General features: G+C 39.8%; 1 protein-coding gene across 4 annotated transcripts in view; it reads left to right on the plus strand.

The window, feature by feature from the left end:
* Window positions 1-16,629, plus strand: part of mprip (myosin phosphatase Rho interacting protein) — a 364,835-nt gene that overhangs the window by 173,664 nt on the left and 174,542 nt on the right. For all 4 annotated transcript variants that reach the window (XM_068004348.1, XM_068004349.1, XM_068004351.1 and 1 more), the window contains exon 5: window positions 7,908-7,992. In XM_068004348.1, the coding sequence (XP_067860449.1) occupies window positions 7,908-7,992 (85 nt within the window). The remainder of the gene's footprint in view (window positions 1-7,907; window positions 7,993-16,629) is intronic.

The raw sequence follows: 16,629 nt of genomic DNA on the forward strand, positions 1-16,629 counted from the left end.
GGTAGGCAGCTGGTGGTTATGTTACTAAACTAGTAATCCAAAGGCCTGGACTAATGATCTGGAGTCCAAACCCCCCATAGTAGTTTGAGAATTTGATTTCAGTTTAAAAAATCTGGAAATAAAAAGCTGGTATCAGTGAAAGTGACCATAAAGCTGTTGGATTGTTGTAAAAACCCAACTGGTTCATTAATGTCTTTTAGGGAAGGAAACCTGCTGTGCTTACCTGGTCTGGCCTATGACTCAAGTACCACACCAACGTGGTTGACTCTTAATTGCCCTTTGAAGTGGCCTAGCAAGCCACGCAGTTCTATCACACTGCTACACTGCAGTGGTTCAAGAAGGCCCACCACCACCACCGTCTCAGGGCAACTAGGAATAGGCAATCAATGCTGGCCTTGCCAGCGATGCCCTCGTCCTGAGAGTGATTTTTAAAAAAAATTCCTGCATATAGGCCTAAACTTGAGACCAAAGGAAGGAAAGGAGCCAAATCTATAATGCTGTGTATGCACATGAATGCTAGAAGCTTTAGGAATAATATGCTAGAAGCTATTGTGGCAGGAGGGGACTACGATATAGTTGGAATATCAGAACCATGGCTGACCACAAAGGTTGGTAATGAATACAACATATAGGGGTGTTGAGTGTTGAGGAAAGTTAGAGTAGGCAGGAAAGGATATGTATGTCAGGGACTCCTAGGAGGTTAAAGAAGTTGATAATGTGGGAGATGGAAAGTTATACAATGAATGACTGATTAGACACATTTACTGTAAGGACAAAGCTAGGGGTATGCATCAGTCCACAAGGTCAGAATAAGAAGGAAGATAGTTTGCCCTATGAGGAGCTAAAAATGGTATGTGAAAGAAAGCAGGAGGGCTACTTTAATGGGGGACTTCAATTAACTAAATATATATTAGGAATAGCCAAGCAGTTCAGAGGCTGAGTTGGTAAACATAATGCTTAACTGTTTTCTGACTCATTGCATTAGGGAAGCTTCTAAAGGCAGTGCAAATATTGACTTGGTAATGATAAGTGATCCAGGCAGCATACTGGAAATGGAAGTCATGACATCCTTAGGGGATAATGAGCACAGGAGGATCAAGTTCAGTATGATCTGGAATTCTGAAATGCAGAGGAACAGGAGCCAGTTTTTCATTTTTAAAAAAGGGTAATTTCAAATAACTGAAGTAACAGCTTAAGCAAATTGATTTTTTTTTTAGGGGGAGGGTTGTTCGATGGCACTTAGGTAGAGGATAAGTGGAACATAATGCAGAGCTGGATAAATATGTAGCTAGGATCAGCAAGTGCAGACTAAATCAGTGTAACTCTAAATTGATTAACAAGTTAATTAGAAATGAATAGGGAACAATTCCTACAAACCTCACAAGGAGAACGGTGAAGAGGTTCACTGGGATAAGTATAAAATGTGCAGAAACATGTTAAAAGGGCATGTGGGCAAAAAGGGATCTGGAAAAAAGCACAGTTGCAGATGTAAAACATAAAAGTAAAACATTCTTTCAGTACTAAAACAGCAAGAGGGTAGTCAGTCACAGAAAAGATGAGAACCCTAAAAGATACAAATAGGGCCCAAACCAATGAAGAACACAAGATAGTTAATATATACTAAATAATTATTTCCTTCAAGTATTCACCAGGAAAGACATAACCAATATGCCTGTCTCTCAATAGCGATGATCCAAATAGAATTAATAACTTTCATATAAATAAAGGCAAAAAGGGTTCAAAACAAATAAATCCCCAAAAATAGATGGTATTTATCCCAGAGTAGTGAGACAAGGGAGGAGATTGAGAGGCATTGATGTCCATTGTAAGGAAGCTGATGAGCACTGGGAGGACCCCAGTACAGGCAGCAGGCTTTCATGCTGACTATTTCAAAAATCAAGCCAGAGCAGCTGCAAACCCATTAGTCTTAGATCACTACCAGGTAAAATAGTGGAATCAATTATTGTAGAAAACCTGAGGATTACCAGTTTTATAAACAGCAGCCAACAGAATTAGGAAAAGGAAGATCCTATCTGACCAATCTCCTTGTCTTTTTTTAAGGTAGTGGACTGTGGTAAGCCTTACAACGTGGTGTACCTAGATTTCCAAAAAGCATTTGACAAAGTTCTTCAGGAAAGGATATTACTTTAGTTCAACGTGATGGGAATTCAAGATAGATCTTTGGAATGGATAAGAAATTAGCTGAAATATAGAAATCAGTGGGTATTTGTTAGAAGAATAATGTCTGTGTGGGGATGGGGGTAAGTGCTGTGGGTTGCCCAGGGATTGGCGTTGGGACTCCTAATGTTTCTAATTTACATTAATTCCTTGGATTTAGAAATTCAGTGGAAAGGGTTGTTGATTCTGAGGTAGCAGCTCAGGAACTGCAAAAGGAGTTACAAATTATGTAAGAACAATAGCAGGTAAAATTTAATACAGACAAATATTGAGTAACTGCATATTGGAAGAAAAAAATGGACAACGTAAATACTCCATAAATAGTTTTGAAATGTTGAAGGATGAAGTTGAGGGAGATTAAGGGTCTAAACTCAACATATCCAACCACTGCAGTGTAGCAATCAATAAAGAAAATAGAATGTGGAATTATACAGCCAAAAACGTAGAGTACAAGTCAGAATAGGTCATGCTGAAACTGTTAAGTGCTATAGTCATTTGAATGCTGTGTTCAATCAGGTCACTGAGGCACAAGGGATACACGTAAGATTTGGAGACAGCTCAAGGGCGAACTAAAAGGCTGATCCACAGCTTTTGACGTATGAGGGATAAATGGGCTTTACAGCCTGGAAAGGAGGTGACCAAGTGGTGACCTTATATAAGTGACAGAAAAGGTAGATCTGAAAAATTACTTCAATCTAAATGTGAGAGTGGGACATGGCTCTAAACTAGCAAAAAGCAAATTTAGGGCTGATATCAACAAATTTAGGATTAATCAACATATGAAATTGACATCTGGGTAACATAGAGGTGGAAAACATCCTAGAGTTGTTTAAGAAAGAGTAGGCTGCTGTGATGGGGAATTGAACTGTCAAATGGATGAAGGAGGCCATATATACCTTGTGATCGGTTATTTAAGGTTTTGCGCCTGATCACAGCAGCCATGTTTCCGTGTTTTTAGTTCTGAACCTCTGATACTTTATGTCACCACTTCAGCTGAACCTGCTCAGCCTGCGGTGATACTGCAGAACCGACCTTTATCAACAATGCAGATGGACTGGCCCTTGAATCTGCACCTAATGGTATTACAAAGAATGCAACGTGCTGCAGGGCAGTCTCTGACAGCCTTCTCTAGAGTTGACAATAGTAACAGATGCTTCTCTGGGGGGATGGGACAATTGTCTGCAGGGAAACTCGGCTCAGGCCAAGTGGATGATAGAGCAGTCCAGCTGTCCCCTCAGCTAACTTTAGTTGCAGTTAATACAGTTGGATCTGGAACACAGACACGCAAACCACTTTGTGTGTGGTCAGATAACACAATTGTGGTCTGCTACAATAGCAATGGAGGTGCGCTGAGGCGGAGGGGGGGGGGAACAAAAGATACTTACTCCCTTTGTCAAGATGCTCTGATACCTGGGTCACAGGATTACTCTCAGCTCTGCATTTAGCCAGGGTAGAAATTATATTGTCTGGTGCTCTTTACCATCTCTCAGTTCATCCTCATGAATGGAAGATCCACCTGGAGGTAATTCAGGATATTTTCAGGAGTTGGAAGCACACATATTATCTTCTCCGGACAAGAGTTTTTGTTTGCTTAAGGATGGAGACAAAGTCAATCTGAAGCCTGAACAGTCTCCTTTCCCTGGGCACAAAGGTTTCTGTATCTGATTCTTCTGTTTCAATTAATGCAAGCAAATAGAGGTGAAGTTAAACAGGTAATAAGTTACTGGCTGTGGAGATGGGCTCTCTTATAGTTTGGAGGGCATTGCAAATATTTTATCCAAACCTGGAACCTTCTAGTTTGACTGCCAGGCTTTTGAAATGTAACGACTGTTAGATCAGAGCCATCTTTCCTTGGTGATCATTTTCCAGAGGACACCCAGTAATAGAGTTTATCACACTAGAAACGAAACATTCCTGGAATTATGTTAAGTCAATTAATCGTGTTTCATGTGATGTTCCGCATTTTCTGAAGTATTGCTAGCGCTCTTTTCACCATTGGTCTAGAACCTAGTTTGGTGCACATTGTAGTTATTTCAGTCCTTGACCCATTTGCCTTTAGATCGCATGAGGATCAGCCATTGGTGTCTTGTTTTATGTAATTTGGAAATGTTGCCCAGTTAGGCTCTCTATTTCCCAGTAGGGACATTAATTTAGTTCTTCACAAGCTAATATACCCACTGTTCGAATCTGTTTAAAAGTTACAGTGTCGATTTCTTGTATGGAATAATTGCATTATTAGCTTTAGTCTAGGTTCACAGTCAGTGAATTGCAAGCCTTTATTGCGGATCAGCTGCGTTTGCTTTGGCATTCTGACAGTGTGGTCCTTGTTCCATCAATTTATCTGCCACTGCACAAGTCAGAATCAGAACTACAATTGTTGTTTCCACTGTGTAGATGCTCATAGAGCCTCAAGTTATGTCTCTGGTACCAAGCAATTTGTTCTGCTTTTATCTTGCTGCTACTAAAAACAATACAAGCTGTTTCCGGGAGAGTGATGCTGTACCAATCTCCATGCACCATGCACCATGCCCCTTTTTATAAAATCTTGCCTGGCAAGATCTTCCATAGGATGCTGTTGCGTTTTTGGGTTTTTACACTAGATTTTTCCAGACTACTCCTGCAAGCAAACACTTGCTTCCTACAACCCAGAGCTTGCCTTTACTTGCTCACTAGGTAAATGAGCCCAAGGGTTGAATAGAGAACTCTTGTCTCTGTATTTTGGTTTACTGGCTATATAATGTGTAGCCATGTAATTTCCTCAACTTTTTAAAAGGTGCAAGAATAAATACTGTATCAGATTGTATTATGCTACAAATTATTAGTCAGATTTATTTAACAGTAAACAGGTAAATGAACAGTATTGAATACAAATAGTAGATTTACATTAATTACAGACATTACCATTTACAGGAGAACAGTGCATTTGCTGTGCTGGTTGCACTTTTTAAATGTTATTTATTGGCCTATGCTTCAAAGCAAACAATAAGTGGAGTATACTCAAATAGATGCTTGAGTACATTCTAGACTGTTACCATCTTGCAGGGAAGAATTCTAGGGGCAGATTCAAATTAATTTTATCTGTCCTTAACTTAGCAGCTTTCACTTGAAAAGCATATGCAAGGCTGTCATATTGAGAAATTCTCACACACATAACTAAACTGCAGCACAAAACAATGCCTTTAACACAATGGTCCTCCATAAGTGGTGGTATGGCTTCTATCCAGGTGAGTTCTCCAAAATTTGTTGTACTTTGTTACGCTGTTGTATATGGAGGATGATTAAGAAAGTTTATCCACCTTTTGGGGTTTTCTTCGAATGATATGCAACCTCCATATAAAATGATCCTACCCATCCGTTCAGGGATATTGTTTTGGGGCAGAAGGGTAAGTGGTTAGTTTGTTTCAATTGAAATTCATATCAAAGTGTACTGGCACAGGTTTTGAGGCTGTAGAGCTGTTGGGAGTAGGAGACCACCTGTGACACCACCAATATATAATGTGACATTATTTTCATTTGTGTGCCCAGCACATGGTTTCTCCAAAAATGATCAGATCATCAAAGTAGGCTCCACTCCCAAGATGTGCACAGATACATATCATTCAAAGAATGAAGGCACAACCACAGAAGTAATGTATTTTTGTAATTGACAAAGTATGTTTTTCATAAATTAAAAAAGTCACTTTTAGAAATGTAAATATTAAAAAAAAAATAGAAGTTGGAAATAAAAACTCAAAAATGAACTCATCAACCACTCTCCAAAAATGTCCTCCACATAACAGACACTGAGTTACTTTTTATAAATGGGCATATTGGAAACTATTTGCCAGTGTATACGTAGGACTATATGTACTGTTATTGCCAGCTCAACATCTTTTAGTATGCTACATTAGAATTTGGAATTTGACGTAGCTCTGTGGTAGAATGTTTAACTTCCATTCAGCAGCCACCACTTTGAAACCTAGACTTCATGTGTGATTTATCTTGTTCAGTGCAAATGTGTTAAGTCCCCAATAAATAGAACTTATTCCTTTTGTGGATTGGGTGAGGCTGGATTTTTTTAATTATCAAAAATGCAATCTTTGTTATGCCCTTATGTACACAATGTGTGTGAGTGAACCTGCTGTTTGATTCCAGACAATGTCAAAATTGCATGCTGGCACTTTAGTGCTTTTGTACTTAATTTTTAATATTTAGCAGGGATTGAGTCATTGTTGCATCTGAACATAGTATTATTCCTTTGACATGGAATTCTAACATTAAAGAGAATTTGTGTATAAAGGCTGACTTTTCCGGCTGCAAAAAGAGGCGGTTCTGCAGCTGGAGGAGATAAAATTGTTTGTACTGGAGGAGTGGTTATTGTAGTTTAGTGCTTTATTGTACTTTCTAGTTCTCTGTGTGCGTGAATGTGAATTCTGCTTTGTGCTCTGTGATATTTGCCTATTCCTAATGATGCTTCTATCTATCGTTTAATTTATCAATAGATATTGTAATTTTAGCCTTTTAATTGCATGCTCTTTGTGGTGGCATTCAATGTACTGAAGTGTCCTTCAAAGCCTGAATTGCAACATCTTTCATGCCTTTTGATGGACCCAATTTGAGGCCCTGACCCTAATCTAATTTTTCTAGCCTGGTTCTATCATTTCCTTCAACTCCAAATGTATGGATACCATAACCTTTGATGTGTCTTGGCAGAGTCTGAAAGCCCAAAAATACAGGTTTTTTGCAACATGCAAATTACTTGGCTCCCAAAGTCTGTTCTAATGAAGGTGCAGTGCATTTGGAGCTTTCTCAGAAGACTGGAACATTGTATTGTGTCTAATTTGATGAGAAGAGATCTGAATTAGTAATTAAATAGGCAGTGAAATAGTATTCTCCATTGATTTTGATAATGATGTTAATCCCTTAGGTTTGTGTTAAATTTTAATGTGGAATGAAATTTCTTCTTGTTATGAAATGATGTGTGAAGTTGACTCAGTTGATGTTTGATTTTTACGCATTTAGCGAGTGCATGGCTTCATTTAATCTTCAATGGCAGGTGTACAAGTGAGGCTTAGAGTACTGTCTGCTGATAAAGGAAAGTTATTTTGCTAAAAAATGCATTATCCAATGATTTGAATTAAATAATGCAAATATCAAAGCAAAATGGGAATTTAGTGCTTAAAAAATGTAATTATCAGATGGTTGAAGTGTGGGCTATATGAAGAGACAATTTTCAAAGCAAACCCAAGTTGAAATCATTTTTAAGTGCTTGGAAAGGTAATATTGAAGCAGACAAAGCAGTCAGCTCCCTGGAACATACAAAATTGAAGGGCAGGAAAAGACCGCTGGTCCATCCAAGCCTGCCCAACACTCATGATGGCTGGAGCATCGTGACTGGACCCGCTCCCAGACTTAACTGTGGGGTGGGGGGGGGGGACAAATATTGAGTCCTGAGGACCAAGAGTAGTCTTCAGGTGAAGTAGTGTTAGAGGGTGGGGAATAATTGGACCAGGACACGCAGATGTAATTCCACATTTATGATGGAAACCGCCTACTTAAACTTGTCACACTGCAATTATACTTTCCTGCCAGTTGTGACACTGCAGCTCCTCCCCTGAAGGGAAGGATATAATTACAGCATGACAACTTTACATGGGCTGTTTATAGTATAAATGTGGACATTGTTGTTGTTGTTGTACTGCAGAATCTCTATATCAAGTTGCTAATTAAATATTTTATCAATTTTCCAGATGGTTTGAGCAACTGATGGTATATCCCAGAACCAATAAGCAAAACCAGAAGAAGAAACGGAAGGTGGAACCTACAACTGCACAGGTACAGTCTGCAGTTAAAGCCTGGCAATACTTGATTGAGACTGAATAACAAAATTATTTAGAGGGGTGATGAAAAAGGGGATTATGTTTGTATTTTATGGTGAATGAAGATAAAATTTATTTGTATTTCATTTAAAATTACCATTTTTATAATTTAAGATATAACTTTACATTATGTTTTGACAAAATCTTGAACACAAGTTATATCAGACAATATGCACGGTGCATGATAACATTAATAAAGTACACAGATTAAATATATGGTGTGTTAATGATTATATTTGCTATTAAGGTGTTTGCTTGCTAGTGCCTATGCAAACCTGCAGCTTTATGGTGACTGCTTCAGTTCAACAGGGAGACAATTTAGTCGGGTGACTCAGAAAAACCCATTTATTTAATTAAGTATTTTTGGCTAAATGTATTGTGTCAATTCATTGCATAGAATAGAAAATATAGGTTCAGATTAATATAATATACAGGTTCAGATTAAAAGGTCACCAGAAAATGAATTAATTTAAACAGTTCGTTACAGGACATTTTGTTGGGCGGCATGCGGCAGAGAATTTACCCGTTTGTCATAATTGTTGATAGCATTGCCGGGAACAGACACCGTTTCTTCCTTTTGATACCTAATGGCAGAAATTGCGAGCCTCACCAGGAACAAGCATACAATTGGAAAGACAGTATCACAACTTTGTCTCCTACCTGCGCTTTCTTATGGAGCCTCGCAATTGCTGCCCTGTAATTTCAGCATCAAAGGCAAACCTATAAACTTCCTATAAACCAAAACGTAACCTTGTGTGTGAAGTATATGTGATAATGTGCTGCAGGTTTTTATCCAGTTAGCATCAGCACTTATTCACCAACTGGTGAACCTCTGGAACAAACATTAAAAACATGCATATGAATAAAATAAAATAAAATTGAGTTACCCCTCCTGCTGTGCAAATTGGCTGCCGTATTTCCTACATTACAACAGTGACTACACTTCAAAAGTACTTCACTGGCTGTAAAGCGCTTTGGGACGTCCTGAGGTCATGAAAGGCACTATATAAATGCGAGTTCTTTCTTCCTTTGTAGGTGACACAGAAAGCTTTTTTAAAAAAAATGGCAAAAACAAATGAGAACCTTAAAAGAAAGGTACTCGGGGCACCAATGGTGGAATTTAATAGCCAGCACCAAGGATGTAAAGCACAAAGCTGCCCTATTGTTTGTTTATTTCCATCGACACTGACCTTTGTAATGTGCTTGTATCAAGGCAAACATAGGGCCTCGACAGCTGGAACAGTACGTCGACACAAACTTCTGCCAAAATTATGGTGTAAAATGCAATCTCTCGGGTAACTGATTTATGGTGATTGAACAAATCAAATTTGTTTTTTGTTGCATGGGATTCTGTGAATTTTCATCCGCAGTCCTGTTGGTTTATAATTAAGGCACTGGTTTATGGTGACTGAGTAAGGCAAATCCTGTTTTTATTACAATGAGATTCTGGCGTCATATTCTGTGATTCCAGCCATTTATCCATGAAAACTGCAAATCAGTGGCAATAACCCATTCACAATAAGTGCATAAATGTTTGTCGGCAATACATTACTCCACTGACTGCTACATTTGCCTCACAATTTCAAATTGGATCCATGAAAAGTGACTTAACAGCACATTCCATATTATTCAGGACAAAATTGAAAGCAGAAAATGTAAATGTCAGATAACCACTGAGTCAAGATTCGCTAAATTCAATGTATCTGGCCATTTCTAGTAGGGCACAGGGGAGTGCTCACTGGCATCAGTTAGTAACAAGGACATGCTGGCACCGGTTAATGCTGAGGACTGTTCCATGTGCCTTCCATCCAAAAGCAAAACATATTTGACCCTCCAAGGTGTAGCAGTGCAGATTCTCTTTTGGATGTGAATGCAGATGGTGTCTAGTACTGGGTGCCTTTTCGACTACGCACCTACAGGGATAGTCTAAATACAATAACAACCACTGTCTACCTCCCAATGATCACATATGACTCATGCCATTCAACTATTGAGCAGAATCCATATGTATTTAGTCTCGTCCATAGAGACTAGCCAATTTCTGGTGAAAAGCCTCTAAACGGAAGAGCACTTTTCGTGAAGATTTCAGCTCAGTTAATCTAGTGGTACTCTGGTTGATTCATTTGTCCATCTTTCACAGGGCGAATTGTACTTCCCTAGTCAGCCAGTTTACAGGGGTCTTTCTGGGAACAACTTTTTCAGCTCACAAATGTTTGAAACAGCAGTCTTCTATGGCGGAATGGGAGCAGTGGAAGACTGTGACATACTGCTTGCTAGACCAACATTCTGAACTTACATGAGTTGGTTGCTCTAAGTCTCATTCCTTGACCCTGCAGTGGAACCCTGTTTCATGATCTTGTACAGAACTCAACCCGCAACTTCCCTTTGACTACAACTCTAGGTGTATGAGCTAATGTTTGTAGGTTATCGAGATTTATTCCAAAAATAGAATCAGCGTACGGGATTCCTCGGGTGTCCGCCAGGCTCTTGTACGTTAATCCAGTCACAGATTCAGTGGTCCTTTTCTGGCATGGGAAATCCAACATGTTAATTCTGAGCTGCCTTACTGTGATTTCAAGCATATCGCTGTTTGGATGGCACGGCACCATACTCTGGTTTGTCTTCCAGAGGGTCACACGATTACAGGCAGATACTGAAAAACAGACTTCCATTCTTTTTGCAGTTAGGCACTGCCTCTCATCAAAGACCTCATTCAGGCTATTGTGGTAAAGAAGCAAACACCAATTCATATCTTCAACTTTGAGGCACGATCCATGGCTTTTGGTGTTTCTCTTTACAGTATGGCACGGTAGCAGTTGCTGACACTCAGGTGGGAGTTGCATTATCAATTAATGCAACTGTCCTTTGATGTGAATGATACTTTTGGTGGGTGAGTGGAGAATAGTTTTAAAGAAGCATTATCAAAAGTTTTAAAGAAGCATTATCAAAACCAGCAAACAATTTCAGGAATAATGATGTAGATCGAAATTCCTGTTGAATGCTAACAGGCCATTATCCATCCCAGTACACCACACACCTTTTATGGCACCTAAGGAGCTCCATTCTGAGAGTAACCCACTAGTCCAGGGCAGTATCCATTCCAAAGTTTTCTTGGGTTCAATTTCAAGGGGAAAATCTGTCAGTACAAGGTACTGCCATATTTCTCGGCAGCTGCAGTGTTTAAAAGCTGCCTGTCTGTGATCTCACGTATTTCTGAATGCAACAACTCCACATCTATTGGTATGTAAACAGTTAGCTCATTGGAGCCTCGTCTCTCAAGTACGATTGCACAGCTATGTAACAGGTACTCCAAACAGCTAGGTTTCATAGTCAATTACAAGAAATCTCGGCTGCAATTCCAGCAAGACCGAACATTCTTAGGGGTGCTATATCAAATAGCAGTGAGTCTTTCTGTCTCAACCAGTTCATGGTACTTCAGGAGCTGATGTCTTCTCTACAAGGGGTTCATGGATCCCAGTGAAAAGCAAACTACAGTTACTCTGCCTGATTGCACCAGGCATTTTTATAGTTCCCAGCATTTGCTGGTTTATGACTTTGCTTAATTTGAGCCTGCTCAGCCAGTGCTTTCCCCACAGAGCATTCTTATTGAACCATAGAAATAAAGAAGTTTATAGCACAGAATGAGGCCATTCATCCATCGTGTCTGTGCCTGCTCTTTGCCAGAGAAATCCAAAGCTAATTACACTGCCAGCTCTTTTCCCATAACCCTGCATATTTTGTGCTTGAAGCATTTCCAAACCTTAGTGAAAGGCAAATTAATATTGTACGTGCAAATGAGATTTCACTTGTCCTCCACATCAACAAGCAGACAGAACTGCCATACAATCCCCATGTAAGGATTTGGATCTACTGGCCTATTGGTGCCTGAATAAAGTGTTAATAATGTCAGCACTATGGTTAGTTGGGCTAGACAGCATAATGTTATGCATTATTAGTCATCCCAGAAAATCTGACTCGAAGTATTCAGATTTGGGGTTGCTTGGAAAGACCCTGTTCACCACTTTGGACAACTACTGGCTATTTTTATTAAAGAATAAAGATCATATTAGCTTGGAGGATGAAAGTTCTCTTTTTAATGTAAAGGTTTCTATATGCATATCCTTGTTTTCCACTGATTGCATAAGTAATGCAAATGTCACAAGCAGATAGAGCGAGAGTTATCCTTGTGAACCCTTGTAGGCCTGGCAAACTGTGGTTCTCAGACAACCTACAATGAGCAAGGACAGGATCTCACTGCCTTGCAGGAGGGATCTCCTCTCTGTATAAGGTGGGAGGAAGGTGAGCTCAGATATTAAATTGTTCTAGTTGAGGGCCTGCCTAGTAGCAGGCGATGGCTGTTAGCTAAATAGTGTATATCTTTAGCTCAAGCGTGATGCCCACTAAATAGGGCTTACAACACAAAATGGAAGAAGCCTGTGCAGAGGAGTTCTACTCTGTACAAGCTTTTTCTATTTTGCCCTATCTCATGATCTCAAATTTTGAAGCGTCTCCAGCAGTTGTTTGAAATATTTAAAAAAAATCCCTCTGTATTCATAGTAAAGCTATTTTGGTTTACATTTCCCATTTGTGTTTAGTTCATTAGGGGATCACCCGCTGGTGTCCCATTTTATGTAAGCTATTTGGAAATAGGTTTTAACTGGTTCCCAGTTGGAATCTTAATATAGTTCTCTACAAGTTAATGTGTCCGCTGTTCAAACTTTGAATGTGTTATCATAAAGTTCTTATGTAGAAAACTGAATTCTTAGTGTTGGTTTTAGCTCACTGTGTTAGTGAATGTTAACTCTTATGGTGGATCAGCCATATTTGAATCGGCATTCTGACTGTGAGATCCTTAGGCACTTCTGAAATTTCTACCAAAAATATCTTTTAGATAAAGAAATTGTTGTATCGTTGTTTTAACTGCCATTACGAGTTGGAGTGCCATTTTTACCATGTAGATGCTTACAGAGCTCTAAGTTACTTTGTGTCCTGTATAAAGCAACTTCAGAAATCTCTCCAGTTCTTTGTTTTATGCGGTGCAAAGATCAAAGCCAAGCCAAATGGATGGTTAAGTGTACACTGCACTGCTACCATCATATAAGGAAAAAGCCCAGGGGCTGCTTAAAGGTCATTCCACAGCTGCTGCTTCTGATTGATAGTAATTGCAGGACTGCCATGTGAAGTAATCCTCAAATGTTTATTAAGCATTACCGTTTAGATTTGATTGCTACTCATAGTAATGTCTGACAGTTCTGTCATGACGGCTGCCATTACGGCTCTTCTGTAGCCACTATCCTGCTTCTGGTCAATGGATTACCTACCTTGTAGGATCCTCCTTACACGCATCATCCACGCTGCGATCCCATCCAAAAATCACCCCAAATTTCACGGGGTAGGATTTTGGTGATTATGGATATTGCTGGCTACACATTTTCAATTTAGCTTTAGGTAAAAATGAAGTGGTGAAATGTCACAAGTCCTGAGGATTTATAGTAGGAAACAGTATGCATCACTGCCTGTCTACATTGTTGTTGCATTTTTATGTGTGCGCTAAGCATTTGGTTTTACACAGAAGCAAGCATGCTAGGCTTTACTCCTGCAGTTTGTTGGGGATCGCCAAAAAAAAGCAACTGGTCATTCATCTCATTGCTGTTCAGGGCACAGTGTGTTGCAGAATGGCTCTGTGGTTGCCTACATAACTGTAGTCACTGAGTTTCAAAAGTAATTAATTGTGTGCAGCACTTTGAAATGTTTCTACGGCGTGACAAAGTGCTATGTAAGTTCAAATATTCTGTGAAAAATTTCCATTAGGAACTGAGTTGACACAGCCTCAAACTTGTTTCCCATAGAATCACCACAGCTGGCAGGAAAAAACTTCCATCCCTTCAATCTATGGTATTTAAATGCAGGTCCCTGAGGTGAAGGGGCAGCAGTCTAAACCACTTTGCCATCTAATGCAATTCTAAGCTATGAGTTATTTCTCAATGGTGTAATGTGACAATTTATTTTGTAGATTATCTTTTAGGAGGCAGTTTCCTTTTTATAAATAAATGTTTAAAAATGAGGTCTAATTTGCACTTGTGCTATTTTTTAAAAAAACACAGCAATTTAATACAAGCATGTTAAAGAATACACTTAAAATAGTGCACAGAGGAAATTAAACCGTATTTTTCCTGTCCTTGTCTTTCCTGAACCATAGCTGTTGACATCAAAGAGCTATCTGGGAAGTGTTGCTGAGCTTGACAATTACTAGTGAGCGGCAGTTGGTGTGCATTTGCTCATTGATTGGTGTGTCCTGTCATACCAGTCACAATCCTAATATTTTTTCTTTTTAAAGCGGTTTTCCCAATATATTGATTTCTAATTGGTTGGTTGATCTAATCATTTTTCTAAACTCTATATTTATGAAACTTACAGACCTGCATGATTCACATATCCCTTAAGCTCATGCATGTGTACATACACATGTATTGTATTTATTTCTGATGATCATTGTGCACATTCTGTCCTAATGGTGGTCCATTGGCGCAAGTATCTGAATGTGCAGCTGATTATTTAAGATTTCTGGGCCAATAAGAACTTTCTTTTCTGTCCTTTCCAACATTTGTTTGCATAAGCTATGCTGTTCGGCCAGTTTCCTGCTCCTGATTTTATGGAATTCTTAACGTAAATAGCAGTGCTGATATTTGGTTTAAGTGCACTTCGAGGTTATGTTTTAGTTACTGTTGCACGTAATAGCCAAAAAGAATATTTCTCGGGCATTCCTACATAGAGTTTTTGGCAGCCGCCCCATACCGTAGGATATTCTTGATAAAATGGAGCAGAGTAATATATAAAATTTCATTGTTTTAAAACTGTACTCCAGGTTAAAGCTCAATTCTGGCTTTTTGGTATTCTTCCACAAAATATTTTGATAAGTAACACTTTTTTGAAACTCACTTACCCGGGTTACCCTAATTATACATTTTATGATTGATTTTGAGTAGTTTTTATATGGATGAGACAAGGTTAGGTGCAATAATGAAAAGTGTCTTGGAGGGACAGCCAGTACCATTAACATTCTTAGTGGAATTCTTTGGTACGTATCTCTGTAATTTAAATGGCCAACTATGTTATGTGTAATTAGCTGTTCACAAAATGTATTGATACTGATAGTACCTGAATGTCCATCGTTTCTACAAGATTGCTGCCTTTACCGTATTACAATTTGTAAGAAGAACCTACATTTGTGCAATAAAATTCCAACAGTCCAATTGTGGATCTGAGCAATTTTTTAAAAATTCATTCATGGGATGTGGGCATCGCTTGCAAGGCCAGCATTTATTGCCCTTGAGAAGGTGATGGTGAGCCGCCTTCTTGAACTGCTGCAGTCCGTGTGGTGAAGGTTCTCCCACAGTGCTTAGATAGGGAGTTCCAGGATTTTGACCCAGTGACTATGAAGGAACGGGGATATATTTCTAAGCCAGGATGGTGTGTGACTTGGAGGGGAATGTTCAGGTGGTGGTGTTCCCATGCGCCTGCTACCCTTGTCCTTCTAGGTGATAGAGATTGTGGGTTTGGGAGATGCTGTTGAAAAAGCCTTGGCGAGTTGCTGCAATGCATCTTGTAGATGATACACACTGCAGTCACGGTGTGCCGGTGGTGGAGGGAGTGAATGTTTAAGGAGGTGGATGGGGTGCCAATCAAGTGGGCTGCTTTGTCCTGGATGGTGTCGAGCTTCTTGAGTGTTGTTGGAGCTGCACTCATCCAGGCAAGTGGAGAGTATTTCATCACACTCCTGACTTGTGCCTTGTAGATGGTGGAAAGGCTTTGGGGAGTCAGAAGATGAGTCACTCGCCGCAGAATACTCAGTCTCAGACCTGCTCTTGTAGCCACAGCATTTGTGGCTGGTCCAGTTAAGTTTCTGGTCAGTGGTGACCCCCAGGGTGTTGATGTTGGGGGATTAGGCGATGATGATGCCATTGAATGTCAAGGGGAGATGATTAGACTCTCTCTTGCTAGAGAGATGGTCATTGCCTGGTACTTGTCTGGCACGAATGTTACTTGCCACGTATCAGCCCAAACCTGGATGTTGTGCATGCGGGCACGGACTGCTTCATTATCTGAGGGGCTGTGAATGGAACTGAACACTGTGCAATCATCAGTGAACATCCTCACTTCTGAACTTATGATGGAGTGAAGGTCATTGATGAAGCAGCTGAAGATGGTTGGGCTTATGACACTGCCCTGAGGAACTCCTGCAGCAATGTCCTGTGGCTGAGATGATTGGCCTCCAACAACCATTACCATCTTCCTTTGTGCTAGGTATGACTCCAGCCACTTGAGAGCTTTCCCCCTGGTTCTCATCGACGTCAATTTTACTAGGGCTCCTTGGTGCCATACTCGGTCAAGTGCTGCCTTGATGTCAAGGGTGATCGCTCTCACCTCACCTCTGCAATTCAGCTCTTTTGTCCATGTTTGGACCAAGGCTGTAATGAGGTCTGGAGCTGAGTGGTCCTGGCAGAAAACAAACTGAGCATCGGTAAGCAGGTTATTGGTGAGTAAGTGGCACTTGATAGCATTGTCAGCAACATTGTCCATCTCTTTGCTGATG

Source organism: Heptranchias perlo, chromosome 23, assembly GCF_035084215.1.
Source record: "Heptranchias perlo isolate sHepPer1 chromosome 23, sHepPer1.hap1, whole genome shotgun sequence".
Classification (NCBI taxonomy): domain Eukaryota; kingdom Metazoa; phylum Chordata; class Chondrichthyes; order Hexanchiformes; family Hexanchidae; genus Heptranchias; species Heptranchias perlo.